At 42.0% G+C, this 27794-nt stretch overlaps 2 protein-coding genes and 1 long non-coding RNA gene across 3 annotated transcripts in view; 1 reads left to right on the top strand and 2 right to left on the bottom strand.

Annotated features, from left to right (window-relative positions):
• LOC139353107 (uncharacterized) overlaps positions 1-22536 on the top strand; it is a 69038-nt gene extending 46502 nt beyond the window's left edge. The window contains exon 3 of the long non-coding RNA XR_011604250.1: positions 22278-22536. This is a non-coding gene — a long non-coding RNA (uncharacterized lncRNA). The remainder of the gene's footprint in view (positions 1-22277) is intronic.
• Positions 8567-10785, bottom strand: LOC139353104 (uncharacterized). Its single transcript, XM_070996349.1, has 2 exons — positions 8760-10785; positions 8567-8700 (listed from the first exon to the last, which is right to left on the bottom strand). The coding sequence occupies exon 1, from the start codon at positions 10286-10288 to the stop codon at positions 8915-8917; it is 1374 nt and encodes a 457-aa protein (XP_070852450.1). The 5' UTR covers positions 10289-10785; the 3' UTR covers positions 8567-8700; positions 8760-8914.
• On the bottom strand, positions 21065-23718 carry LOC108010814 (uncharacterized). Its single transcript, XM_017075759.4, has 2 exons — positions 23561-23718; positions 21065-22025 (listed from the first exon to the last, which is right to left on the bottom strand). The coding sequence occupies exons 1-2, from the start codon at positions 23577-23579 to the stop codon at positions 21268-21270; spliced, it is 777 nt and encodes a 258-aa protein (XP_016931248.4). The 5' UTR covers positions 23580-23718; the 3' UTR covers positions 21065-21267.
• Positions 23719-27794: the final 4076 nt, after the last annotated feature.

Genomic DNA, 27794 nt, shown 5'->3' with positions numbered 1-27794 from the left:
TTCCTTTTTGCCCAGCGCTCATTTGACAACAATCCCAATGACAGTTTTATGCATAAATTTCTGTGCCATCATCGTCATCAGAGCGACTTAAATTTATACCCTCCGCTTGAGTTCCACAATTGACACGACGACAGGCCCTGAGCGTCGTCAACAGGGGCGAATAAGCTCTCAGATGAATGCATTCGTGGCACGGAAGATGTACACTTTTTGTGCCTTTCGCTGCACTAATAAAACGATTAAATGATTATTAAATACTCTTAAAGTTTACATTAAAATATTTTCAAAATAATTAAAAAAGAACAGGAACATCATCTATAAAAACGAGAAGAATTAAAGCAGGCAAGTCTTTTAACCTTGTATTTGCGAGGAATTGTTTTCAGCGTAGATCCTTTGGCAACGCCTACGAAAGGCTTTCAAATATAGTCGGGCGCCAGCTATCTGTATAGTCCTTTGTGTTTGGGTATGTGTCACCTCCTGTTGCGCGAAGTAGGGGATTTCCCTTTGTCTACACCACCTCCCGCTTCCTGCCTTGTGGGCCATGCATTGCATTGGCCCACACAAAATGGCGCGCAACAAGCGAGTCATTGTTGTGGCTTGGCAGCAGCCCTCGTCCTATCTCTGCCCCCTCTTCACCACCCAAAACCCCACTTTCAGTTCGATTCCAATTGAATTTTATGTGGGTCACCTTCTGCCACAGACCGAAAAAGTTTGCGCTGCGTCTGAAGCGACATTTCAATTGCGGTTCCACCAGCTCAATTCGATTTCTGTTGGCACACACAGTCAAGACGCTGTCACCACTGATAGTTCCTGCCACCAACACCACCAGACACCAGAAGGCAGGAACCAGAAACAACGCCAACAACCACAAGACAAGTAATAACAATATGCTGGTGTCGTTGGTAATATGGCAGCAATTTTCCCGGACTGCAAGGGCGACGACAACGCCAACTACGGCGGCTTTATTGCAAATTGAGTTAAGTGCCAGGCCACATGCAATGGGGCTGGCAAATGGCCCGGGTCTTGTACTTGTAGTTGTGACTTGTAAGTGGGTCATATTATTTTTTCATATTTTTCGGAGGCCTGCGGCCCTTAAGTTGGCGCTAGACTGCCGCTCAAAAATCGCGCGACAGCCATGGTAGCGATTTTCTCCCTGAAAATATCAATTGAAAGCACGGCTGGAACCACATGGCTGACGTCATCACAGGCTGTTAATTAACTAGCATTGAAATGGGGGCGAAAGTGTTGATAAATAGTACACACTCGCAGCCATGTGCAGTTTACCTACCGATGGGGGGCCGATGGCGGCCAACAAAAAGAGTCACAATGGGTACAGATAAATCTTTTGTGGGGAAAAATAACTGAGCGCCCATTGTTCAAAGAATGCTGCAGTTTGGATTGATCAATAACTGCGACCACTACAGCAATGAAAACAAATGTAAAATACAATTGGTTTTATCGAATATGTTTGAAATAACGTAGGGAGGGAAATAACAAGCACCATATTTAATTATTAACAATGAGATAATGTAAATAGAACCAGCTGGTGTTTAAATAAACGTTGTTTTTACATTGTGTAATTGTAAAGGAAACAATGCACTTTGTTTAGATTAAAGGAAGACATTTAATAGGAAAATGGTGTTGGCTTAATTTTTTATATAATAATATGGTTTATTTGCGATTTATTTTAGTATTTTGTCTGACATTTTTGTTCGTATACCCACCAAATTATTTGTAGGGTACAAAATTAGTTTTCCTCACTGCTGTATCTGACTTAAAAAAATACAATCGATCAATTACTCAAACCCTTTATCAACATATTTGTAATTTTGTGGATATCGTGCTGGATTTCATGTACTGTATAAAAAACGGCTTGAAAATAAGCAGGATTTGCATTTTTATGCTATTCCTTTTGCCAGACAACCATTGTACCTGCATCTTTATCCCCGTTCTCGCATATTCCCGTCTTGCCTGCGGGTCATAATGCGCTCCCCACTCAGCTGGCAGTGATGAGCGCCCGCTGCGATTTAGCATTTTGGCGCAACTGTTTTTTTGTTGCCCAGCATCCATCCCATTCAGCCGCGTCCCAGTTCTGGGACTTCGTATCAGGCACCAGCAGTGGCAGCAGCCTTCGCAGCTCATTATACGGCGGCATGCTTGCAGCCCCACTTCGTCCGGTCTCACTTCTCACTCAGATCCCGGGTGAACGCCACCAGCTCCCTCGGCTCAGTTCCAAAGTCCCAGCTCAGTGTGTTTTGTGAACCGTAGCTGCAAAGTATGCAACAAATTCGGTTAACTTTTACTAGTGTTAACTTTTTAAACGCCTACGCCACGCTCCTTTCCTGTTGCCTATGCTGCTGCTGCTGTCATCATTGTCGAAAGTTTAACTTATGTTTTGCTTAACAATTTGCGCCGAGGTAAGGTTTTGACAACGAAACCCAAACCCAAACCGAGTTCAAGTACCAAACATGACGAGGTAGTCCAAATGAGAAATAAAACTTAAAAAGGATACTTCCTAATTATTTGGAAGTACTTAAAAGAAGTAATACGTTTTTAACCATTAGTTTTTGACAACTAGATAGATCGCAAGTTTTTTCAAAATTTTTTTTTGATTTTTCGGTATTTCCAGTGGCTTTTCGAATGGAAAACTTCTAAGTTTTGTAACTTGGGTAATTATTACCCGATTTATAAGTGGTATACCTCTATGAGTCTGTGGTTTAATTCTCTAATAATCTTCATTCAAATATTTCTTTTATAGGAGGGTCAAAATTTCAACCCATTTTCATGTTCGATTTTTCCGTAACTCCACTTGCTGTCAGAATGGGCCCCCAAATCTGCACTTCTAGATCCCATAACTTGAGTAATTGAATCCCAATTAAGACGTGGGATACCTCTATGAATTTGTATTTGAATTCTCTAAAAAACTACATTTAAATATTTTCATTTAGCGGGGATCAAAATTTTAACCCATTTTCATGTTCCATTTTTTCAAATTTCCAATGACTTTCAGAACCGGCCCCCACAACTGCACTTCTAGATTTCATAACTTGAGTAATTGTATCCCGATTAAGACGTGGGATGCCTCTATGAATTTGTATTTGAATTCTCTAATAAACTACATTAAAATTTATTCATTTAGCGGGGGTCAAAATTTTAACCCATTTTCATGTTCCATTTTTTCGAATTTCCAATGATCCCAGAATCGGCCACCAAATCTGCACTTCTAGATTCCATAACTTGAGTAATTGTATCCCGATTAAGACTTGGGATACCTCTATGAATTTGTATTTGAATTCTCTAAAAAACTACATTTAAATATTTTCATTTAGCGGGGGTCAAAATTTTAACCCATTTTCATGTTCCATTTTTTCAAATTTCCAATGACTTTCAGAACCGGCCCCCACAACTGCACTTCTAGATTTCATAACTTGAGTAATTGTATCCCGATTAAGACGTGGGATACCTCTATGAATTTGTATTTGAATTCTCTAATAAACTACATTTAAATATTATCTTTTAGCGAGGGTCTAAATTTTAACCCATTTTCATGTTCCATTTCTTCGAATTTCCAATGATCCCAGAATCGGCCACCAAATCTGCACTTCTAGATTCCATAACTTGAGTAATTGTATCCCGATTAAGACTTGGGATACCTCTATGAATTTGTATTTGAATTCTTTAATAAACTAGATTAAAATTTATTCATTTAGCGGGGGTCAAAATTTTAACCCGTTTTCATGTTCCATTTTTTCGAATTTCCAATGACTTTCGAAATCGGCCCCCAAATCAGCACTTCTAGATTTTATAACTTGAGTAATTGTGTACCGATTAAGACATAAGATACCGCTATGAATTTGTATTTGAGTCCTCTAATAAACTACATTTAAATATTTTATTTTAGCGGGGGTCTACATTTTAACCCATTTTCATTTTCCATTTTTTCGAATTTCCAATGACTCGGAATGGGCCCCCAAATCTGCACTTCTAGATTCCATAAATTGAGTAATTGGATTCCGATTAAGACGTGGGACACCTCTATGAATTTGTATTTGAATTCTCTAATAAACTACATTTAAATATTATCTTTTAGCGAGGGTCTAAATTTTAACCCATTTTCATGTTCCATTTCTTCGAATTTCCAATGATCCCAGAATCGGCCACCAAATCTGCACTTCTAGATTCCATAACTTGAGTAATTGTATCCCGATTAAGACTTGGGATACCTCTATGAATTTGTATTTGAATTCTTTAATAAACTACATTAAAATTTATTCATTTAGCGGGGGTCAAAATTTTAACCCGTTTTCATGTTCTATTTTTTCGAATTTCCAATGACTTTCGAAATCGGCCCCCAAATCAGCACTTCTAGATTTTATAACTTGAGTAATTGTATACCGATTAAGACATAAGATACCTCTATGAATTTGTATTTGAGTCCTCTAATAAACTACATTTAAATATTTTATTTTAGCGGGGGTCTACATTTTAACCCATTTTCATTTTCCATTTTTTCGAATTTCCAATGACTTTCAGAATCGGCCCCCAAATCAGCAATTCTAGATTTTATAACTTGAGTAATTGTATCCCGATTAAGACGTGGGATGCCTCTATGAATTTGTATTTGAATTCTCTAATAAACTACATTAAAATTTATTCATTTAGCGGGGGTTAAAATTTTAACCCATTTTCATGTTCCATTTTTTCGAATTTCCAATGACTTTCGGAATTGGCCTCCAAATCTGCACTTCTAGATTCCATAACTTGAGTAATTGTATCCTGATTAAGATGTGGGATACCTCTATGAATTTGTATTTGAATTCTCTAATAAACTACATTTAAATGTTTTCATTTAGCGGGGTCAAAATTTTAACCCATTTTCATGTTCCATTTTTTCAAATTTCCAATGACTTTCAGAATCGGCCCCCAAAACTGCACTTCTAGATTCCATAACTTGAGTAATTGTATCCCGATTAAGACGTGGGATGCCTCTATGAAGTTGTATTTTAATTCTCTAATAAACTACATTTAAATATTTTCTTTTAGCGAGGGTCTAAATTTTAACCCATTTTCATGTTCCATTTTTTCGAATTTCCAATTATCCCAGAATCGGCCCCCAAATCTGCACTTCTAGATTCCATAACTTGAGTAATTGTATCCCGATTAAGACGTGGGATACCTCTATGAATTTGTATTTGAATTCTATAATAAACTACATTAAAATTTATTCATTTAGGTTAGGTTAGGTAGGAGTGGTTGGAGACTAAATATTAGTCCCCTCACTTAGGCCACAATGGGCCCCTTGTGATACCACATGATCTCTGAAAGATCCGTTTCCCTAGCTCATGGGTTTACTGCCTTCGCGAAGTATTCTGTTCTTCTTAAGAAACATAGTAGTTTTTGAATGCTTACGTCCTGGATGGCCGCAAGGTTCGGAAGTGTGTAGCTACCTAGGGTTTGAAAGCGCTTTAGGTTATGCGCTGGGCAGAAGCATAGGAGGTGTTCGATGCTCTCCTCTTCGTCTATCTCTTTGCAGCTGCGGCAGAAGTCGTGGTTACTTAGACCCAGCCTTGTCGCATGAGTCCCTATGAGACAGTGGCCCGTGAGGGCATTTAGGAGAGTGGAGATGTCCTCCCTACTACATTGTAGGAGAGTTTTTGTTCTTTTCGTGTTATAGTTTGGCCATGTGAGTCTAGAATTGTGGCATATTGAGATTGAGTTCCAACGGTTGTTGGAAAGAGTATACAATCTCTGCCTGAGAAGGAGCTTGCAGGTAGCCATGGGCATCCCTACCGTGTCCTTATCACGAAGGATATCGGCGGTTGTCCCCTGTCTTGCCAGCTCGTCTGCTATGCAGTTGCCCTCAATGTTGCGGTGCCCAGGCACCCAGATGAGGCTGATTCTCAGATGAGTGGCCATCTCGTTAAGAGATTTGCGGCATTCAGAGATTGTTTTTGAGCTCGTTGTGTAGGAGTCGAGGGCCCTGAGGGCAGCTTGACTATCCGAGAATATGAAGATATCACTGTCTTTATGTACAGACGTGTTCAGGTGGGTAGTGGCTTCCTGAATTGCCATCACTTCCGCTTGGAAAACACTACAGTGGTCTGGTAGGCGGAATGAGACTTTTATGTCTAGTTCGGGGGAGAAGACTCCCCCACCTGTTTGGGAGTTAAACTTGGAGCCGTCAGTGTATATGTTGACGGCGTTTACGAATTGATGTGGGAGGTTGTCCCAGTCTGAACGGGTGGGTATATGAATTTTGTATCTTCTTTCGAAGTTGACTATGGGTGGGACGTAGTCTGTATAACGTGGTAGGGGTGAATGTTTTGATAGGATAATGGAGTGACCCGTGGAGCCCGTTGTCCAAGCCGCTGCTTCACGGAGTCTCAGCGCTGTTGCAGATGCCCAGCTTTTGGCAAGTAGGTCCAGGGGTTGGAGATCGAGAATTGTGTTTAGTGCCTCGGTGGCGGTAGTGCGCAGCGCCCCACTGATGCAGAGCTCTGCGCTCCTTTGGATCTTGTGAAGGATCCGGAGGTTGCAGTTCTTATCTAGAGAAGGCCACCAAACGATGTTTCCGTAGAGGAGAATGGGCCTGACTATTGCAGTATATAGCCAGTGAACTATCATGGGGGAGAAACCCCACTTCCTCCCTATGGCTTTTTTACAAGCGAAGAGGGCTATGGCCGCTTTGCGTGTGCGATCTAGGATGTTATCAGTCCAGAGGAGCTTTTTGTCAAGAATGACACCTAGGTACTTTGCTTGGTTGCTAAGGGTTAGGCGCGTTTGGTGTAGTTTTGGGGGAACTAGAATTGGTACCTTGTACTTCCTTGTAAAGAGAACTAGTTCGGTCTTTTCCGGGTTAACTCCCAGTCCACAGCCAGCCGTCCACCTGGAAAGGGTGGATAGGGCTGTCTCCATTAGATTACAAAGGGTTTGCGGGAACTTGCCCTGCAGTAGGATAACCACGTCATCCGCGTAGGCTACCACTTTTGTGCCCGCCTCTTCTAGAAGTGATAGCAGTTTGTTGACCACCAAAACCCATAGAAGAGGTGAGAGTACGCCCCCTTGTGGGGTTCCTCTACTGACATTCCTGGTCGAGAGGGCCGATCCCATAGTGGAGTGCACTACCCTGCTGGTTAGCATGGTGTGTATGAGTCCCACTATGGGCCGCTCAATGCCCAGTTCAGTCAGAGCACCAGTGATCGCCGTTGGGGTGACGTTGTTGAAGGCGCCTTCTATGTCTAGAAACGCTGCAAGAGAGTATTCCTTATTGTGGAAGCCTCGTTCTATACTGTACACTAGAGAGTGGAGGGCGGTATCGGTTGATCTACCCTTACGGTACGCATGCTGTGCGTCAGAGAGTAGGCTATGGTCGATGGTTAGTCTGATATGGGTGTCAATTAGCCTTTCCAGGGTCTTCAACAAGAAGGAAGAGAGACTGATCGGGCGGAAGTCCTTTGGGTTAGTGTGGGAGGGCTTGCCGGCTTTCGGTATAAAGATTACCTTGACGTCCAGCCACCTTGTTGGAATATGGTTTAGAGCAAGGCAGCCGTGGAAGATGGCTGTCAGCCAGGGAAGGGACATATCTAATGTCCGTTGTAGCTGGGCCGGGAAGAACCCATCTGGGCCAGGTGATTTGAAGGGCTTAAAAGAGTTAACTGCCCACTGAATGCGGTCAGGGTTTGAAATGTTGGCAATACTCTGGTCGTCTAGATTCACCTCTATGTGGAGGTCCTCCACTACCTGGGTATTGTTAGGGAAGTGTGTGTCTAACAGTAGTTCAAGGGTTTCCTGACTGTTTTCCGTCCAGCCATCAGCATTGGTTTTAAGATAGCCAATGGTAGCTGGAGCTTTAGCTAGAATTCTTCTGAGTCTGGATGCCTCCGCAGTAGATTCTATGCTACTGCAGAAGTTAGCCCAGGCTCTTCGTTTTGATATTCTTATTTCCTTTTTGTATAGGCTTAGTTTTGACTGATATAGATTCCAGGAGGATTCGCTATTGTTGTATTTAGCTTTATTGAAGTAAGTTCTACACTCTCTTTTAAGGTTCGCTAGGGTTGGGTTCCACCATGGGGGTTTGTGCTTTGTTTTGACTGTTCTACTTGGGCAAGCCCTTTTTAAGGCCTCACCGCAGATATCAGTAAAAGTGTTAACTAGGCTATCTAATTCTTGACGGTTGCGTATGTGTGTCGGAGGAGCGGGTAGGTTCCTGTTGAGGAGATTTTTATAGTATCCCCAGTTGGTTAATCTTAGATTAGTTATGTTCTCGGCGGGAGGATGTTCTAGACTTATTGTAAATTCTATGTATCGGTGGTCCGAGAATGAGTGTTCGATCCCCACCTTCCACGCGTCTAGCTGGTTAAGTAAGGGATCAGATATTAGAGTAATGTCTAGTACTTCCCTCCTATTTCTAGTGATGAAAGTTGGGTCATTACCTTTGTTGCAGATGAATAGATTTGATTGAAGGAGATAGTCGTAGAGTAACTCACCCCTTTCGTTGGTGTTTGTACTTCCCCATTGTGTGTGGTGTGAGTTAGCGTCCCCACCCAGGATGAGTTCCTTAGATGAGTGAGTGCGTATGAGTTCTTGTGTAGTGGTGTTTGGTAGTGGCCCTTCGTGGTCGTGAGCCAGATAGAATGATGCTATGGTGTGATGGGTGTGTTCGTTTAGCTCCAGTCTGACCGTGGTAAGGTCGCCTTCGCTAAACTGTGGAATAAGAAATGTGTTAAAGTGTGTTTTTGTAAGAATGCAGGTTCTGGTTTTACCCTTGTCCTTGGTGTAAAATAGCTTGTATAGGGGGGTTGATAGGCCACAGATGTTGTTACCAACAATCCATGGCTCTTGAATGAGGACTACGTCTATGTTGCCTGTTGCCAGGCGGGTGAGGAGGGCAGCGGATGCTGCCTTGCTGTGGTGCAGATTAATTTGCAGAAACTGCACCATCTTTGGGACTGGGGTCGGGCTGGGTACCCTCCGCTTCCTCCGCTATGTCCTGGAGGACAGAGCGCCCTGGTCGGGTTGTGTCCTGGGTGCACAGCTGTTTCAGGCTCTCCGTCAGCTCCGAGTCGGTTGACACGTAGCCGGTGAGGGTGGCCTCCTCGTGATCTGGTTCGTCGTCGCTCGGGGGTTCGTACGACGCACAGGCAGCCAGGTTGTCTGCCGCTGTTTTATCGGTGTCGTAAATACGAAGCTGCACCTTGTCGAACCCGTAGTTTACTCTGTGCTGCTGGGCTGCGAGGGGTTCCAAGCAGGCCTGGTTTAGGAGGATAACCACGCTCATGGTGACTCGCTCGGTTTTCTCCACCTTGACCACCTTCCAACCGTCTGTTGGCAGTTTTGGGTTGAACCTGGTCAGCAGGCTGAGTATAGCCTCTGGTTCCGATGGTTCCGACGGCAGCCACACCCTCGCTCTCGGTCGAGACGGGATGTCCGCAGCCTCACAAACTGCCAGCTTGGCCCCGGGGTAGACCTCGCCGACTTTGTCAATTGCAGCCTTATAGAGTGCTGCCGATCTCTCGTCTTCGCAGGCGATCAACTTTACGTTGCCCTGGTACCACCCTGCATCTGTGCAATCGGGTGGCGGTCCTGGGTTCTCGTCCAGCACTTTCAAGGCCACTGTCGCAAGGGCCCGTCTAACCAGACCCCAATGGTTTCTTGGGATCCTTCCGCCTTCATCGCTCTGGTCGATGACTCCAATGATCTTCCGATCCTTTACCACCTCCGCAAAGGATCTCGACCATGTGCCGCGGTTGGTTACTTTGGCCTTCTTGCTCGCTGGTTGAGCTGACTCCATCGACCTCTCTCGCTTGTTGCTGGTAGTCATAGCGATGTCGAAATCTGGGATAACTGCCTTCGCCCAGGCTATGTCCTCTTGGATTTTCTGGTAATCCAATTTCGAAGTCTGATCCTCACGTATCGGATTGGTGGCCAGCCGTTTGAGGATCCTAGTAGCCTTCTTTCTTTCAAGAGGTCCTGCCTGGTTAGGTGGTACCCTCTTAAACTCCTTTGCCCTGGTACTCACCATGAGACCGGCTTTGGCGCTCCCCTCAGGTTGGAGTGGCTGGTTAGCCACACCTACGCTGGTGGGAGGCTTGGGCTTGTCATTATGGCGAGTTGGGCTTAGCCGGCTGCGTTGTTCGCTGGCCTTGGCAGGGGTCGACGTCACGTGGACTGGGGTAGTCAGAGCCGTGATCTTGCTCTTACTTTCGTCGTTGGTTACGACTTCCGACTTTATAAGAGTGTCGGGCTCTCGTCTTGTGCAGTCTTTTTGTTTGTTAATTGTTAAGTTCTCCATGTTAAATCCCACGAGCTGCGGAGAAAGGACAGGTCCACCCGGGCAGAGATCCGCCGTACCCGGGTAAGGCTGACTTAGAACAGGCGGTCGCCACTTGCCTGAGCTCACCGTTTGAGACTGAGTTATTTGATGACTCGGGCTCCCAGCCAGATTGACTCTCGGCACGGTACGAGTGACACCTTAGTCCAGCCCGGGGTGAGATGAGTTGTGTGGGTGGGAAAGAGGTAGGTTCAAAGAGTGTGGGAAGGGGGTGTGTGTGAGCTATTTGTCGGAGGCGGCAGCACAAGCGCGACGTCGGTACTGCTACGGCGCAGATACCCGCTGACTGTCCGGGGCTACTTATTTGCGCTTCGTGTTGGGGGCTTGGCGGTGGCCGGGCCGTGTCCAACTTCCACGCTTATTCGTAGCTACCCTGGAGAACCAGGGCGCTCGCTATCCGCAACCTGCGACCCGTTCGGTAGCCTTCAGCTCGGCGCCCTCAGAGCCATCTCACTAGCTCTTTGGCCGAAAATTTATTCATTTAGCGGGGGTTAAAATTTTAACCTATTTTCATGTTCCATTTTTTTCAAAATTCCAATGACTTTCAGAATCGGCCCCCAAAACTGCACTTCTAGATTCCATAACTTGAGTAATTGTATCCCGATTAAGACGTGGGATACCTCTATGAAGTTGTATTTGAATTCTTTAATAAACTAGATTAAAATTTATTCATTTAACCCATTTCAACCCATTTTCATGTTCCATTTTTTCGAATTTCCAATGACTCGGAATGGGCCCCCAAATCTGCACTTCTAGATTCCATAAATTGAGTAATTGGATTCCGATTAAGACGTGGGATACCTCTATGAATTTGTATTTGAATTCTCTAAAAAACTACATTTAAATATTTTCTTTTAGCGAGGGTCTAAATTTTAACCCGTTTTCATGTTCCATTTCTTCGAATTTCCAATGATCCCAGAATCGGCCACCAAATCTGCACTTCTAGATTCCATAACTTGAGTAATTGTATCCCGATTAAGACGTGGGATACCTCTATGAATTGGTATTTGAATTCTATAATAAACTAGATTAAAATTTATTCATTTAGCGGGGGTCAAAATTTTAACCCATTTTCATGTTCCATTTCTTCAAATTTCCAATGACTTCCAGAATCGGCCCCCAAAACTGCACTTCTAGATTCCATAACTTGAGTAATTGTATCCCGATTAAGACGTGGGATACCTCTATGAAGTTTTATTTGAATTCTTTAATAAACTAGATTAAAATTTATTCATTTAGCGGGGGTCAAAATTTTAACGCATTTTCATGTTCCATTTCTTCGAATTTCCATTGACTTTCGGAATGGGCCTCCAAATCTGCACTCCTAGATTCCATAACTTGAGTAATTGTATCCCGATTAAGACGTGGGATGCCTCTATGAAGTTGTATTTGAATTCTCTAATAAACTACATTTAAAAATTTACTTTCAGCGAGGGTCCAAATTTTAACCCATTTTCATGTTCCATTTTTTGGAATTTCCAATGACCCCAGAATCGGCCCCCAAATCTGCACTTCTAGATTCCATAACTTGAGTAATTGTATCCCGATTAAGACGTGGGATACCTCTATGAATTTGTATTTGAATTCTCTAATAGAGGGGGTCAAAATTTTAGCCCATTTTCATGTTCCATTTTTTCGAATTTCCAATGACTTTCGGAATGGGCCCCAAAAGCTGCACTTCTAGATCCCATAGCTTGGGTAATTCTATCCCGATTAAGACGTGGGATACCTCTATGAGTTTGTGATTAAATTTTCTAATCATCATTTGGCTGACACCTTCTATTGAATAACGTAAAAAGTATTTTTCGAAACAACAATACCATATTATAGGAACACCCCAGCCACTTCAATAAAATGTAGTCCAAATTGTTGTCTTAATAAATTATGAGTCATAAGTATATACATAATATATTGTAAATTGTAAAGCAAAATTCGTAATCCGCTACTATCTGAGATTGTTTATTGCACGTTTGCTTGTGACAGACCGCCAAACCGCCATTGCACCAACGGGGCTTTTCATTTTCCAGCATAGGTAATTCCGGTTGTGGTCAAATAGTTGTCGCAACTGTTGTGGTCGTGTTGTTCTTTCCTTTTGTGTAATGAATTCATCAAGCCTCGAGGCGAAGCCAAAGCCAAGGCACGCGAACGCTTTTCAACGCTAATCAGTTGCAGTGCGTGCGGCGGTCATAGGGCAACGGCAAAAGCGGGAAGAAAAGGAAGCGAATTTACCTGACCAGAGTTGGAAGCCTGTCAAAACAGTCTAACCGCCGGCTTGTCAATTTCGGTTTGAAGTTTTGCTTGGCCTCGTTGGGGGCTTACAAAGTTTCCGTACTTCTTGATTTAAAAATAAGGGAATGCTAGTAACTAGTTTACAGTGGAATTTAAAACATGTTTTGAATGAAGAGAAATCTTTCCCTCCTAGTTTACCGGGATTTCTAACACCACATCTCGTCCTTGTCCAAATTCGGTCTGATGGCCGTTGGGTCATTTCGCTTAACAATAGGATATTGCAAACAATTTCCGTTACGCGGCCGGATGTAATGGTAATCAATTGATTGTTTTATTGTGAATTAATTGTGGGCATGCACATGAGCAATGGAGTTCTTGCTATGGATTCATCCAGCGCCGGTTGCTCTCGATGCTCCTGTTTCATTGTTTATTGTTTTTACGCAATTGTTTGGCAGCTGGCCCAAACGGCCTCTGCTTCGCCCCTTCTAACGCTGTTGATTTAAAACAACCAAAATGCGAAATGAGTTTTGCGAACGGAAATTGTATTTTGGTTAGCAGGCGGTGGCGAAGCTTTTGTTATTTGGTCTGTTTCGCTTGATTCAAGTTTTGTTTAGAGAGTTAGCCCCCGGCCAGATTACTTTTTTGTGAGTTTGCCGGGCAGAACACTGATAGACCAGTAAGAATTGAACCGGGCGGATGGATAGGGATGCCATGAATGACTGAAATAAAAGTGAATGTTGGCAAAACTTGTGAAAACAATTGAAAGTTAGTCAAGGGTGAGCCAAAGATAGGGACAATTATTTTTATTTAATTGCAGGTGTAATTCCCATGAACTGAAATGGTTTCTCGGCATCTTCCTCAGTAGCTTCAAAGTAAACAGATCAACTAAGCCTTCACATAAATAGTTTAACGGCTGTTTTTCAAGTTAAAGATGACCAATTTTGAGACATTGTCGTTGAACGGACATACCATCTTTACGATATTTGTCTTAATTATTAGCCGCACCCTTTCACCGTGACCTATCAACTGTAGTGATTGAGCATTAACAACTCATATTATAGCCAAGTTACCGAGTGCAGGATTTATTGAGATAATTTCTCATTCTCTTAATAAGCCGAAAAGAAAAGTTATTGAAAAACTTTGCTGTACCTGACTTAATTTTTGTCTCTCAGCAGTAGAGTGTTTGTGCTGTGCGCCCTCATGACAAATGACAAAGTCGTATCTACAAAGTTTGGCCGTAAAACAGACGTTTTAGGCCAGGCTTTCCTTCGGCAAATGCCTGCGCCTGAATCACGTTGCTGGTGACAATCTGCTTGCATTTGTTGCTCCCGTCGCTGTTGCTGGTGTACTTTTTTTTTGTTTGTCCCACGCGACTTACGGCGTCGTCTCATCATCATTAACTCATCAACGTCAAAGTTTATCAAAGCGGCTGCGGCTGACTGAGCTAAACCAGATTTAGCGTAAAATTAACACAATCTATCGTGCCGCGCTGCTTGCTGTCTTACTGGAAAATCAATTTTGCGCCTGCCTGTCAACCGGCTGACGATACTAAGATATCGAGACCGTACAGCTCCTTCTTGTTGGGGATCTGCGACTGTGACTGTGTCATGGCCTAAATCAATTATATGCTCGGTTAGTCAATCATCTACACTGAGAGGACATATTTTCGTCTTCCATTACCTTAACAGTTTATGATTTAATTTATATGAATCATTGATTGCTAATTGGAAGGGATAAATCCTAAGTAAGATAACCGTAACCATAGTGTCTATTACTAATCTTTTCGTAAATAACATTTACCATTACCAGCGGTTATCCAATTTTTTAAACAAATTTGCTCTTTGGTTCAGGGCTAGGTTTTGACAGCTTTATCGCACACACACGCGCACATTTATATAGCTAAACCCCTAGTTTAGGTTCACCACAGTTGCTGCTTTCGTCACGCATGTATGTATGTCTTTGTGCCCATATTTTTGTCCGCAGGACCCCAACCCCACCCACCGTGCATGGGTTGTTGTTGGTCTTATTTTTCCTCGCGAATTGCATTGTATGCATTTATACATGGGTACAGTACGTTTTGCTGCTTCAAGCAGATAAGTCATAGAATCTAATTTGCAGCTCAAAAATTATAAAATGCAAATTTATATTTTAAAAACCCATCTTTCGGATTTCAGGCCTCGGAATTATTTAAACATTTTATCTAAGCCCGACAATGTGTACACTTACGACTCGCACAGTACTACACGTATTTATTTTTACCCACTCTTCCATCGCTTCGCCAATACATAATATTTGCCATCGATTTTTGGCTTTATTGTTTCACTTGTTAGGCACCAGCAACAATAGAGACAACAACTAGAAAATGTTGCAACAACTTCACTTACTATGCAGGCGGCGTTTTCTGTTTGCATTTGTATCGACATCAGCATCAGTATCAGATTCTGGATATTTCGTGTGGAGCTGCGTGTAACCCGTGCGATTTTATTGCTCTGTTGTTTTTATTTTCCACACCACTCCCCTACGTTTGCTCGTTCAGATGTGTCAATATATTGGGATTGTATTTAATTGCTATTGAAATTGAGTTGCCTTAAGGGAAATTCAATAAGCCAATTGCCCAAAATTGTTGGGGACTGTAAATGCAAAAAAAGAGGTTTTATAGGCCACACATTTATTAAAATAATTAAAATGTCATGTCTTGGCGTAAAGTAGTTAATCCTTGGTCTTGGGGAGAGAAAGAGATGGCTGGTAGCCGGCCAATGCAGGTTTGGATTATAATAATCAATAATTGTTTTTATGACAGTTATTCGCTGCAGCAAAAATTCTGTTGTTATTAAAATTTATTGACTGCGTTAATGGACTTTTAAGACTGGCTTTCGGAGTTTTAATTTTTGGCGAAGTAGTCTTATATTTGATATTTCATATAATTATTTAAGTGTATCGTTCTTACAAACAATTCAAGTTCAAATTCCCATTATCTATCGAATTATCAAGTTTTGTTGCATGAAAACCAAGTGTTCTTCCCTTAAAGCTAACTAATCGCTTCGGGCTTCCTTGTTCTATCTGAAATTGTTAAATTAATCGCAATTAAGCCGGGTGGAGACAGGTCAGGTTAAGCCGTTGGACTTACTCTGAGTTGAACAGAATTTGAAATATAATGCAAATGCTTCAATTAATTTTTAATTAAAAACTAAACAGCCATGAAATCTTCCTCTCTAATTGCGATTTGTGTTGCCGTGTGTGTGGTCTTGTGAGCGTATTAGTTGTGGCCCATATCCGCTTATAAGCTTTGCAGGCGAACGTCATTAGCATCTGCCTCCCGCAAACACAATCATCACCGTCAATAATATTCATCGTAATGAGTTCGAATATCGAGCTGCTTATGCAGGGTCTCCGCAAATTGGCCGAGAACGCCGCTCCGCCAGCTGGTCTTGTCCGCTTATTGCGGCAAGGACGTCAGTCGGTCGTCAGCACAACGCCATCACCATTAGCCCAGCTGGCCCATCTGGCAATCCGAGGGCCTGCCAAGTGCTGGGGAGCTGCTCCTCGTTTTTGGCGCAATTGACGTCAGCTTTGTTTTAATGCTAATTAATTAAATTCATTCAAATTAACAGGGGCGGTGGCTAAAGAAATACCCGGGCTGCTCTGGGTTTCTATCGCTCTTCATCCCCCTTCTCGTAGTATCTATACACAAAAAAAAGAACCCTGATTTTGCTTAAAATAAAAAAAGTAAAACACAGTTATGAAATTATAGTAATCTTTGAATTAAGGCCTTATCCTATTATTGGGGTCTTAGAAGTTATACATACTTATATTTTCTAAACTGAGGGTTAACTAACATAAAAGGCAGAGTGGACATTTACAGTGTAGCAAAGCATTAATTACCAATTTTTGTGCTTTGTTGTGTTTTGTGATTTGCGCTTTGGGGCCCGTGCCTTTCTCCTAGGTCCAGTCCGCCCGGATGTAATTGAAATTGAAAAAACTGATTAACATTTGGCGTTCAGGCGACGGCTGCTTAATGAGCGGCAACAGTCAAGATGAGCGGTTAAGTGGGAGAGTGGAAACGCTCATATTTCGCTTGTAATTCATTTAAATGAGATGCACTCAACCTGAAATGCAGCGGGGAGTGGCGAAGAAGCCGATTAGCGTTTGGGTTGAAATGCGTTTGTAATTGGTCAGAAAGAGCTAGACCAACTGGAATCGTTGAGGGCCCTGATGGGATTTTGTGGTCATTAAACTTTAGTTTCAGTTTAGCACTTTACAATGCCCCTGCAACCGCTCTTCGGTGCTCAGTCAACTGGGTTCTTCCTTTAATGTGGGAAAGTTAATCAGATTAGGATGAGCCAGAGAGTCAGAGCTTCGGTTTTGAGGTCTGTCTGCGACTAGCCGCAATCTGAGGAGGAAGGGACTCCTTAGCCCTCATCAGTGCATAAATCAATTGTATTAATAAATTAACAGACATGGCCTGCTCTCCGTGCAACATGCCCAACCCTGCGAGCCAGCTTCATCTAGCTCCATCTTGCCTGGCTTGTAGTATCTCAATTAATTATTTGTGTGCGGTCAATATGTGTGCGGGTGTGGAACTGTATCTGCACCAGCGGATATGCGGCAGGACTGCCATAATGTTGCCTGCCACATTTTAATTACACATTAATGTGTGCACACCGAAACCCAAAAAGTTGTACGAACTAACATTTTGTTCTCTGCGGTTTTACAAATGTGATAACATCAACAGTAATGAACAAAAAATAAATGCCGGAAACAAAACCCTGTGAAAATAAGAGAAATTCCACGAGAAATGGATACTCTTCCAATCATTGTACAGTGCGCATATACATATTTTAAATTTTTTATTAATAAGACGAGTTGTGACATTAATGCTTTTAAGCTTTTGCTTTTAAGAATTCGAAAATTAAAATATTAAAATTTTAAATATTTTCGAAAAATATGCAAATGTTTAAATACAGAAATAAAGGTTTGTGTAAGTCCAATTTCTTAGAAACTGGATCTCAATTGGTAAAATATTCTTGACACAAAAAACATATTACCCATTAACTATATTAAAATTATTTGGTATTGCCCAAGGGTATAATATTATTTAAATATCCTTTTAACTTTTACCGGCACTCTGGGGCTAACAACAACCAACTTTAGGTTCAACGGTAGTTAAGCAAATAAGCAAAAATTACAATAAATTAAATAATTAATGTAACTCGATGTTGAACACACCGACAGAGGGGCGAACGTGGAGAGGAAACGAGTAGTGTGTGTGAACTGCATGTTAATTAATAGTGACTGGGCAACACGACATGCCGACCAATTAAAATTAATACACCAATAAAGCAATTTGATCAATAAAGACACCGCGGCAGCCGCACGCCAAACAATGAGCACATATTTGTATCCTGCGGTTAGGATGCAGGATCTCTCCTGGTTTCGACATGGAATTCGGAATCAATAAGCGTGGAATAGAAGGCATTTCGAAAATGCCGTCTATGCGGCGCTCGAAATTATGCAACACAAACATTTTTTCGCCGAATGGCCGATGGCCCAGAATAAAAGGAGGGACTCGTGGCGTATGCTTGATGTGCAGTGCACATGCCTGCATACGAATGCCGAGCACTTAATTATTTTTTAACACACTTTTTAACGATTTTTCTTTCGTTTCGTTTCGCAGCAAATAGTTTCGGTGGGAGCTGAATATGTATGAAAATATATTTTTACACTTTTTTGTTAAGTTTCGGGGCGCTCTCCTCTGTTTGTTTGCATTGGTAATGAGTTTACTTTGGCTGTAAGTTGCGCAAACAGACCGCTGGCTCACCTCGGCCTGGCTTCATGTGGTTCTTTGTGGCACAGGGTGGTGCAGCCACTGATGCCCCACCCACCAAATGGTTTTGGGGCATGTGAAAGAGTGGAGCAGAACTTGTGCATTAAACTTTCGTTTTATTGTAAATTTCTGTCAACAAAAATCGTTGTGCCCCTCAAATAAAATGTGTGTGCATGCGTTGGCTTGCCACATGTGTTTTTGGTTTTTTGGTTCTTTGTGCAAATTGCTTTGCGGTCCCGTTCTCTAACTTTGCAAAATATAAAAATTTTAATTAGTATTAAAAAATAAAACGATGTGCAAATATGGCGCCAACACGTCTGTCCGGTGTTTTAAGGCCTTTACTAGCAACATTTTTACGGTCGGCCATAAAGGTCAGCGATATTTGTGCGACCCACAGCATTTTAAAGTGGTCTTTAAAAACGAAGGAAGAAAGTGAAATAAATCAACGCTGTCGGGCTGAGGTTGTTTGCCTTATCAGAGGTTTCACTTTGTGTGCGGGGTTAAACAAGAACAGCATCGTGATAAGCTTGGTCAGGTGCTGACCTGGCTTTATGCCGATACTGCGATAAGCATCTGGCGCCGGCACATAAATTACTCCACAAAGGAGCTACAGCAATCTGCATCTGTTTGAAGCTGGCCGGCCTTTATGCGGATATCAATTCATTAAATGATGCGCGATTCAATGAAATTAGCGACCCACGACGGTGTTGACAAGCCATCGCTAAGTAGACAATTACCAGGACACGCCAACTCAAAGAACTTCAAACAGCTCAAAAAAAATATGTCAGAGGGCGCAATTTACCAGTGGGCTCTATGAAAACAAAATCCGCCACTAAGTAGCGATACTTATGACATAATAGGTTTTGTCAAACAGTGGTGCGAATTTACAAAAATTAATGAGTAATAAATACTGATGGTGGACAACGAAAAAATTAAGTTTACACCATTATAGTTTGAAAAAATGGAGGCAATATTTGCATTTGTAAAAAAAAAGAATGCATATTAACATATATTGCATTGACAACGATAAATATATGCAGATTACATTGATATGAAACAAGCTTCATAATTCTACATATATACCTATACTCGTAAATTATGTATTAAACATAAACACTATTTTTTCAGTACGAACATTGATACTAACTAAAAAAAAATAACTATCATTAGACCTTCACTTCAACTCTAAAAACCTATTAACTTTTTCGGTCACTGCTATAAAAAATTAACATAAAATATAAGTACTTTTGAATATTTAACCCACTGCTTTAAAGACTCGAACCACTGTTCTGGCACGGGTGGGACCCCAGCCATCATACACCCCAACCACACCTGCGCCAACTTCGTCTTTAGTTCTTTTTCCTTCAGCGGTGTTGTTTTTGTTTTCCTTTTAACCATATTAATGTATACCCTGCTTTAAATGTATGTGTGCGCAAGACATTTTAGGTAAATTAAAAAATAACATTATTATTATTGTGATAGCCAACTTTTTCAGGGGCTGTTTCCTTGATTTGTTTTTTTATGTCAACCTTACCAAAGCAGGAAAAGCAATTTAACGGTATTTTTGAATTAAAAATAATTTAAATTAGCTAATTGTCTTAAAAGCAAAGACCACTTTAGGGGCTTATTAGAGGAGTAGGCTAATAAGGCAAGAGCTGTCGAGTGTCAATAAGCCAAACACTTTGGGCTGTTTGATCTGCATTAGCGTGTGCGTGTGCCAACATTTCCAATCAAAGTCGGGCCATGTATCATCATCAATTGTAGTTGGGTCAGGGCCATTGACTTGGTGAACCCTTAACCCCGGAATGTGCCCTCAACCCGGCGTTTGCAAGTCCAGGCGTTGAGCTGACAGTGACAAAGCAAATGTCAAATTAATTTGATGCCTTACTTAGTCTGCCTTCCTCACAAGAGAATGCATTCAAGTACCGTACACCGTGAATAAATCCTTTGTTATTATGGAAAATCTAAAAATGTGTTGTCTGGCCAGGCATCGAAATAAAGTGTTATTCCCTACGGTTTCTAAATTGCCATTTTATTGGAAATCTTTTATTGTTGTCTTAGATCTAAGTATTTAACCTGAGTGTGAAAACTTCAAACGGCGCGCAGTGTCAAGGTATTTAACACGAAGTTTGGAGACGGATACACCGTTGGGTCTTCGCAAACCCGGAATGCTGACTGTCAATTTCATTTACGTTTTCAATCGATTTATTGTGGGCCCGACCACAAGCCACGCCCCTCGCCCACACACCCTTACGTTCATGCACACATTCACAGACGGGGGGACACGGACACTCAAAGGCAATATTGGTCAGATTTTTGACAGCTCAAATTGAATTTGCCTTTTGCTGCTGCCTTTTTGGCTGCGCCACAAAAAGTGAAATGTTGTTTGCTTGACCGCCTCGAAAGCTGAGGGAACTCGGAAGGGTCGAGGAGGTCGAGTGTGTGTAGATGAGGGTGTGTCAGGCTGTCAAGGTGTGAACACATTTGGCTTTTGTTTGCTGCCAAACAAAAAGACACGACGATTTGTCTCACTTTTTTGATCGATTGTTCAGTTCACCCCCTGTTATTCCCGCTCCTTTGGTGGCCGGCTGGCTGACCGCACACATATTTGTCATACTTTTATTTTACTTCATTCGTTTTGATACCCTTCCTCAATAAGGCCATCCGTGGGCCAAAGAAAGTTTAATCAATGTATTTTATTTGTTCTTTGTACTTTTTCGTATCATCAAAATAAATAAATAAAGTCCATATAAGAATGGTAAATTGATCAAGAAACGTTGGTACGTTTCTAAGGGTACCCGGTTCTACAGATAAGATACCATTCTTTTTCTGAAAGCTGAGTAAACTTTCATAACATTGAAATGTTTTTTTGATTCCAGTTCCCATATCAATTGGGCTTAATGTCCACGGTGTGGCTTCGATAGATTCTGGATCGCAAGCAGTACTCGGACCAGAAATCGGGAGTGCTAAATGGCTGCTTAAAATGCGACGCAAAGCGGTCCATTAATTGGCGGGCGAGGTTTTTCACCTGTTCCGCTTCTCGTCTGTCTGGCGGCTGTGTAGAAGCAAAGCTGCACAAACTGTTTATTGCTTCCACGGCCCCGAAATTGCGAACCAGGAGAAGTTCGCTAAGGGCCAGACCGTGAAGCTCCTGCAAGGCCCACAGGGCGGTTGGGTAATCCTGTTTTCTGACCGTCAAGCTGCTGCGCAGTGCGTTGAGCTCTTGGATAAATTTCACCTCGACGGCCAAGGAATCGCGCTCCAAACGCACCTCTCGCACATAGTTGAGCTCCCATTCTGCCCGACTCTGCTCAAGTGCAGGACACATTCCAGGTGACACCTCTAGAGGTGATACCAGCTCCCAGTCTGCGTCCTCTGAAATAACATCCACGTCGCCAGAACGAAGTTTCTCGGCGATACAAATCGCTTTGCGGAATGCCTCGTGCTTCATATTCTGGCTTGTGATAAACTGCTCCTTGCTGCGATCGTCGTAAGGCCAGATTTTTTCATAAGGGACACTCTTTCTCCCATTTGTGAACATAAACTGCACTACTCCAGTGGAAAGGAGTTTCCTTTGTAGGATTCCTGGCCATGGCACATAGCCTGTAGCCTGGGCGAACACAAAGTCCAGCTCCCGAAAGGAATCTGCAAAAGGAAATAAGGGTCTTTAATGGAAATTGACTTACTTTATTAAATTTCGGCCAACCAGGTTCTCAGGGTTATTAACGGAATACAAATTAGGAAAATCTTGGAAAATTATTTGAAATGTATCGTGTTATTATGATTTATAATCACTTACTGCATCAATTGGTTGATACATAAATAATCGTGATATTTTTAAATAATTTTACCGACTTAAACACAATTTAACGACAACATTATCTACCTTTGTTGCAGAACACAAAACATCGTTTGAAATTGCTTATTTGGTGAGTTGCCTTCTGCTCACTTCATTTGAATAAAAGTTCAAGTTTTTATAGCTCTAAGTAAGATGCACTTAAACCACCCGAGGCTCAAATAAATCTGTCTCCTTATGGAACGTTTTAAGTGGCCTCCGCTGGCCTAAATGTCCTTTTAGTGGACTCTTTTGTTTGGCTATAAATGTTGCGGTGTTGTCCTAGCTTTTGGCCACATGTTGGACAAATGGCCGTGCAACATGTGGTGGCGTCCAAAGAGATATTCTTCTAATTTGATTTATATTTATAAAGTCGCAATCATTTGCTTTCGATTACTGGGTAATAATAAAGCGTCGTTACATTTAAATAATGACCAAGTCGGCGTCGGTTAATGGTTATGAAAATTCAATTATAGCCCAGCCGCATGACGATGGTCCACTTCGAACCCAGTAACTTTTCTCTCTTACAGAACTCCGCACTCAAGGCGGAGGCACATAAAACACGTGGCAAGATTAATTGAGGCCGGCTGTCGTACATTACAATGCGTATACGCCGTGTCGTACATGTGTAAATAAGGACAATGTTGCTACCGATTGCAGGGTGCCCTCGTGTCCTTGCGCGACTGCTTTTTTGGTCATCATATTTAATTCAAGCATAAATTTTTGCACGCATATAAAAAAGGACGCGGGCAAGAAGGAAGTAAAAAAGAATTAATACGTTTCGGTTAATTTATGTGGGGCGCTTGGGGTGGGCATGAAAAATAACCCAAGCTGGACGCAAACCAATGAGCCACAAACGACCGTGACTGCGTTTGCTCCTGCTGATGATGATGACGATGGGAATGGGATCGGGTTGGAGATGAGGGGGCAGTAGCGGCTTTTGTCTCGTCACCCTTTTGGCCCACTCGTGGGTCTGGGTCTGCTGCCTCCCCCAACGCCATTTGGCAGCCTTTTGTTATTGCAGTGTTCACGGTAATTACGAAGAGCTTTGGAGAGTGGGGCTTGTGTGTCAGGATAGCTCCCACCTGCCCGACTTTGTATCGCACCCATAGCACGGTGATGCCGCTTTTTAATTTGTCATAATTTGCCATAGACCAACCTCGCTTTTGGCTAATTAGCTAGACCACATTATTGTAATCTAATGTGGTATAGACTGTTCAATATTGTTCACTTTGACAAAAGTAACAAAGTGAGATATTAATCCCCAGAAGTCAAATTTGTTTAAAAAACAGATGTAAGATAGTTCGCTAAATATCAATGAACTTCGCAGAAGTCACTTGCTTACCAGAAGTTGAGTTTTCCATAATTCCTGCGATCAGCTTCAGATTGAAGTACTTATGCAACTGAGTCTTGTTGTCAGACAACGAAAACCAAGTCAAATTCTTTTCAGTAATAATAACAAATTTTGCAAAGCTTGCTCGCCTAACGAAAACAAAGCGTTCGACTACAATATGCATTTGTTTACCCGATTCATTGTTTGTTTTCACTTGCAATCGATACGTGAAATAAATAAACTGCTGAAACTCGCGCCGTCAGCAATCAACATTAATGTTTAATCATCTCTTTTATGTCCACCGACCACAATCTCTTTAAACTTATTATAGACCTGCCCACACATGCCACTATGAACTTAATTTTTTAGCCAATAAGCCAGACCACCAACTACAACACAACGCCCAATGAACTCTACTCATCTGCAAGAGAGACGACTGCGAAGAGCAGAACACCAACTTGCACATTCACATCATCAACAGCAGAGGAAACCGAACAACGAAACCACATAAATCAATGCCTGAAGAAAGGCTCCAGTTCAGTTCCCAAAACATGCCACAACAGTTTGGCCAAAATGTCTGCCACACACTCACAGAAAAAGGGTACTCAAAAGGCAGAAATCTTAAGCATAAAATTCTGGAATTATTCCTTTTAGCTATTAGAAGAATCCGTAACCACTAACTTATTTATAGAAAGGTCGTCTTTTTTTTGTTAGGACCGTTTATAGTAAATCAGACTGGTTAAACTTCTAGCTAAACAATTTATTTCTCAGTGCTTCTACTTCTACTGCGACTCGGACTGCCGTTACCGTTCCCCAAGCAGTGACAGAAATTGTAAAATATTTGATTTGTGCTTATTTAATTTGGGGAAATATTCGTGCACGTCGCATTTGCCAAAGGCAGCTCCGGGACGAAACCACACATCCTCCTCCCTGATTGCGATAAGATGGCCTGGCCAAAGGCAAAACCCCTGGCCACTTTGCACCACCCACCTTTATGCAGTGTGGAGATTTCGAGTACTGTGGGCCTACACTTGGACGTCATCATTGACGACTGATGAATTGAGTCAGTGTACGCCGGGAGTGGGGCCAATAAAAGGCGGACGGTGGGTGACTGCACCGCAAGTGGTGCATCATCCTCATGGAGACGGCCATGTTCATGTTCAATTAGTGAAACGGTATTGCACTTTGTTCGTATAAAATGCCTGCGAGTCTAATTAATTACTACACGATGCCAAACCAGCTGCATTTGTGCCGAGCCCGATTGGGTCAGAGTTGAATCCGTGGCTGTCATCTTGCCTAACCTTCGATTTCAATGGCTGCAGAGCACAGCGACATGATTTGACCATGTCCAACGTTTGTTTGGCGCTTGTCAGGCATTATGCACATAGAAAAATAGTAGTCGGATTCAGAGTATCCGAATTTTGTACAGGTGATTAGTTCCTGTCTTAAAATAATAATAAGCCGCATACCGTTTGAGAGTTTTAAATGTGGATATAAAACCATAAAGGGGGATATATAAAACTAATTCAGCTATTGGCTCTGAGTGAAATACAATCTAAGACAGAGAGGAGAGGTCCTACCCAATCGAATTTCTATTTTGGTTAGCGGCATAATATTTGGGATTCAATTTCAGAGAATGGATACAGTACTCGCATCATAATCAGTAGACTGCTGGGGAAACGAAAATTGCAGCTCGGAACCTGCGCTAAATGTGCATGGAAACAGTGGAAAAAGTAGAAAATTGTTGCAGCCCATTTGCATATTGAATTACATTCATTGTTGATGTTGGCGTGCGTTAAGTCCGTGTAGCAACCCCTGCGCTCCGTGCACCCCTTATGTCCCACAATTGACAACCACCCCATCGCAGCATCCTGTCATATCGCATGTGCCTGAATTTCAGCCTGCATGATGGCTGGCAAAGAGTTGTCATTGTCCTACTCGCAACTCCGTTACTTATTTATTTCCAACAAAATTTCTTCTTGCGCTTTTCGCGTATTTTTTACGCTTTTGAGTGACACTGACAATACTGGCAATTGGCAACCGCCACATGCCAGGAAAATGATATAAAATATTCAGTTATGCCAACAAAAGGCATCAAAATTTCCTGGCCGCCCTAGAAAATATGATTCCGCTTGCTAGATATCTATGCAAGTCTTTGTACTTGGTCTTCTCAAAACTTCCTGGCACAATTTGCGATGCAAATCAATTGGCTAAAAATGAAAGAAACTATTGTTAGACTAAGTAGTTTACGATGAGGGCAAGTTTCTAAAGGTACTTGGCAAAATGCAACTAATTTCACAAGGTACAATTAAGAATAAATTCATCATTATTTCTAAGTAGTTTATGAAAACATATAGTCATAGGAGTGACAAGAATAAAAAAAAATTATGAAATTACGAAATTTTGACTTACCCAAATTATTCTCTTATCAACCTTTTTCACATAGAAACATAGCAGTGAACGAAATTAATATGATCAAGTTTTAGTTCAACTTTCCTAACGTGCTAATCATGGCAATTAGCCAATGCCGAAAATGTTAAAACAATTAAGATTCAATTTGCAAGTTTTTCAAGCTGCACATTTCCGCCCGAGTTTTCAGCCAGTGACAACTTCAGCTAAAAAGCCAAGAAGCCGCCAGCCAGAACGGGATCAGCCGCATGGTCATGTCCATGTCCATGGCCTGGGCTAAATCCATTTGTCCAAAAAGCATTACAGGGATTTAATTTAAAAGTTTGCTACACTTGGCTGACTGAAACAGCTGCGGGATAAAAGAAGAGCGCGGGGAGGTGGGCAATTAAAGCACATGCAGCAAATGAAAATTTTTAACTCAATATAGAAAACGATTCGGTGAATGAGTTGAAGCAAAGTGAATTGGTCTTTGCTCAGCATCCTTTTACCATACTCTGCGTTTCCGAGAAAGTATATTATATTTTCTAATCACGGGCATTTTATTATTATTTCTTTAAGCATCAGGCTTACAACTTGTCACTCAAAACAAATTGAATCCTTCGAGACTGTAGAGTATAGCCCGTCGGCACATAGAGAATATTCTACACATTTTTTAAAGTTGAGGTGCAGCTAGAAAAGAGTCTGCAGCTGATGCAGTATTGCTGCAACTGGGAAAAGTTTGGGGGATAGTGAACATTAATTAGAAGCTGCCACGCTCGGCAGACACGCGTCCAGGTGCCTAAAAAAGTTGCCAACGTGCAACATGTTCCTGGGGAAGGGATCCAAAAAAGTTTTTCGGTTTGTGTTGCATTTGAGTTTGACTTGCAGTTAAAGTTGATTTTTATACACACATTCATACACTGAAAGAAATTATTGACGATAATTAAAAGATGCTAATAATAGTAATAAATGCAAAACACACATTTCCCATTTTCTTTTACAAACAAGTTATTGTATGCGTAACCCAGTAATAATAAACTGTTTATGTTAATTAATTGGTGCGTCTCATTTGGTGTCCACTTTCATTTCTCTCGAAGAACTGCCTCAGAGAGTACCTTTTAATTAAGGCCATGCGTCAGGCACCTTAAGTATCCCAAGAAGGGTAGTTTAAGTTCGGGAGCGGTGTAACCGGTTGCAAAGCGAGTTGCAAGCGGATCGGTGGAAAATGCACTCTGCCAGCCAGCATCATTAGCCGCCTCTAGTTGTTAACTTTTAAGCGCAACATTTATTTTTCGCTAAAAGGCTCTGCTGCTAAAGATGGGAACCATACATATAAAGGTGAGAAAAGTAAAATGAGTGCCGAGGGTCCATGGTGGCCAGTTATAAATAACGTAATCTTCACGCACGTAATTCAAATGTGGCGGATGGGCGTGTCTCGGTTGCGTCTCATTTAGCGCACGTAACCAAATAATGACCGAAACGATGCTCCTCGCTGATGGCCAAAGCGGCGTATACATAATGCTGCTGGGGCGGTAGTGGGTGAAATGGGGGAAAGTAAACTGCGTGCGTATTGTAAATAAAATAAAATATAACGTAACGAAGCGAAATGTTTTATCAACGTGCCGGAGCTCACTAAACAGTGACTACACTGATGAAAACCGTGTCGTTCGAATTATACGAATGGGATGTTAATCTTTTTTAGCCTTAGTTTTAGCAATCGTAGTTGTATATTTGTAATTGAAAGGACATAAGGGATCAACTACAGTTCGTTACCGAATATTTTATTCAGTTTGCAGCTCTGTTCCTCTTAAAGTGGGTTTTTGTACCCTGTATCTGAATTCTTCCCAGTGTAGCTGCG

Source organism: Drosophila suzukii, chromosome 3 (genome assembly GCF_043229965.1).
Source record: "Drosophila suzukii chromosome 3, CBGP_Dsuzu_IsoJpt1.0, whole genome shotgun sequence".
NCBI lineage: Eukaryota > Metazoa > Arthropoda > Insecta > Diptera > Drosophilidae > Drosophila > Drosophila suzukii.
Note: the sequence above shows the minus strand (reverse complement) of the source record. Positions and strands in the feature narration are given on the sequence as shown.

What these genes read in the sequence shown, in the direction of transcription:
- LOC139353104 (XM_070996349.1), bottom strand. Translation starts at nt 10,288, where the DNA reads ATGGAGAACTTAACAATTAACAAACAAAAAGACTGCACAAGACGAGAG.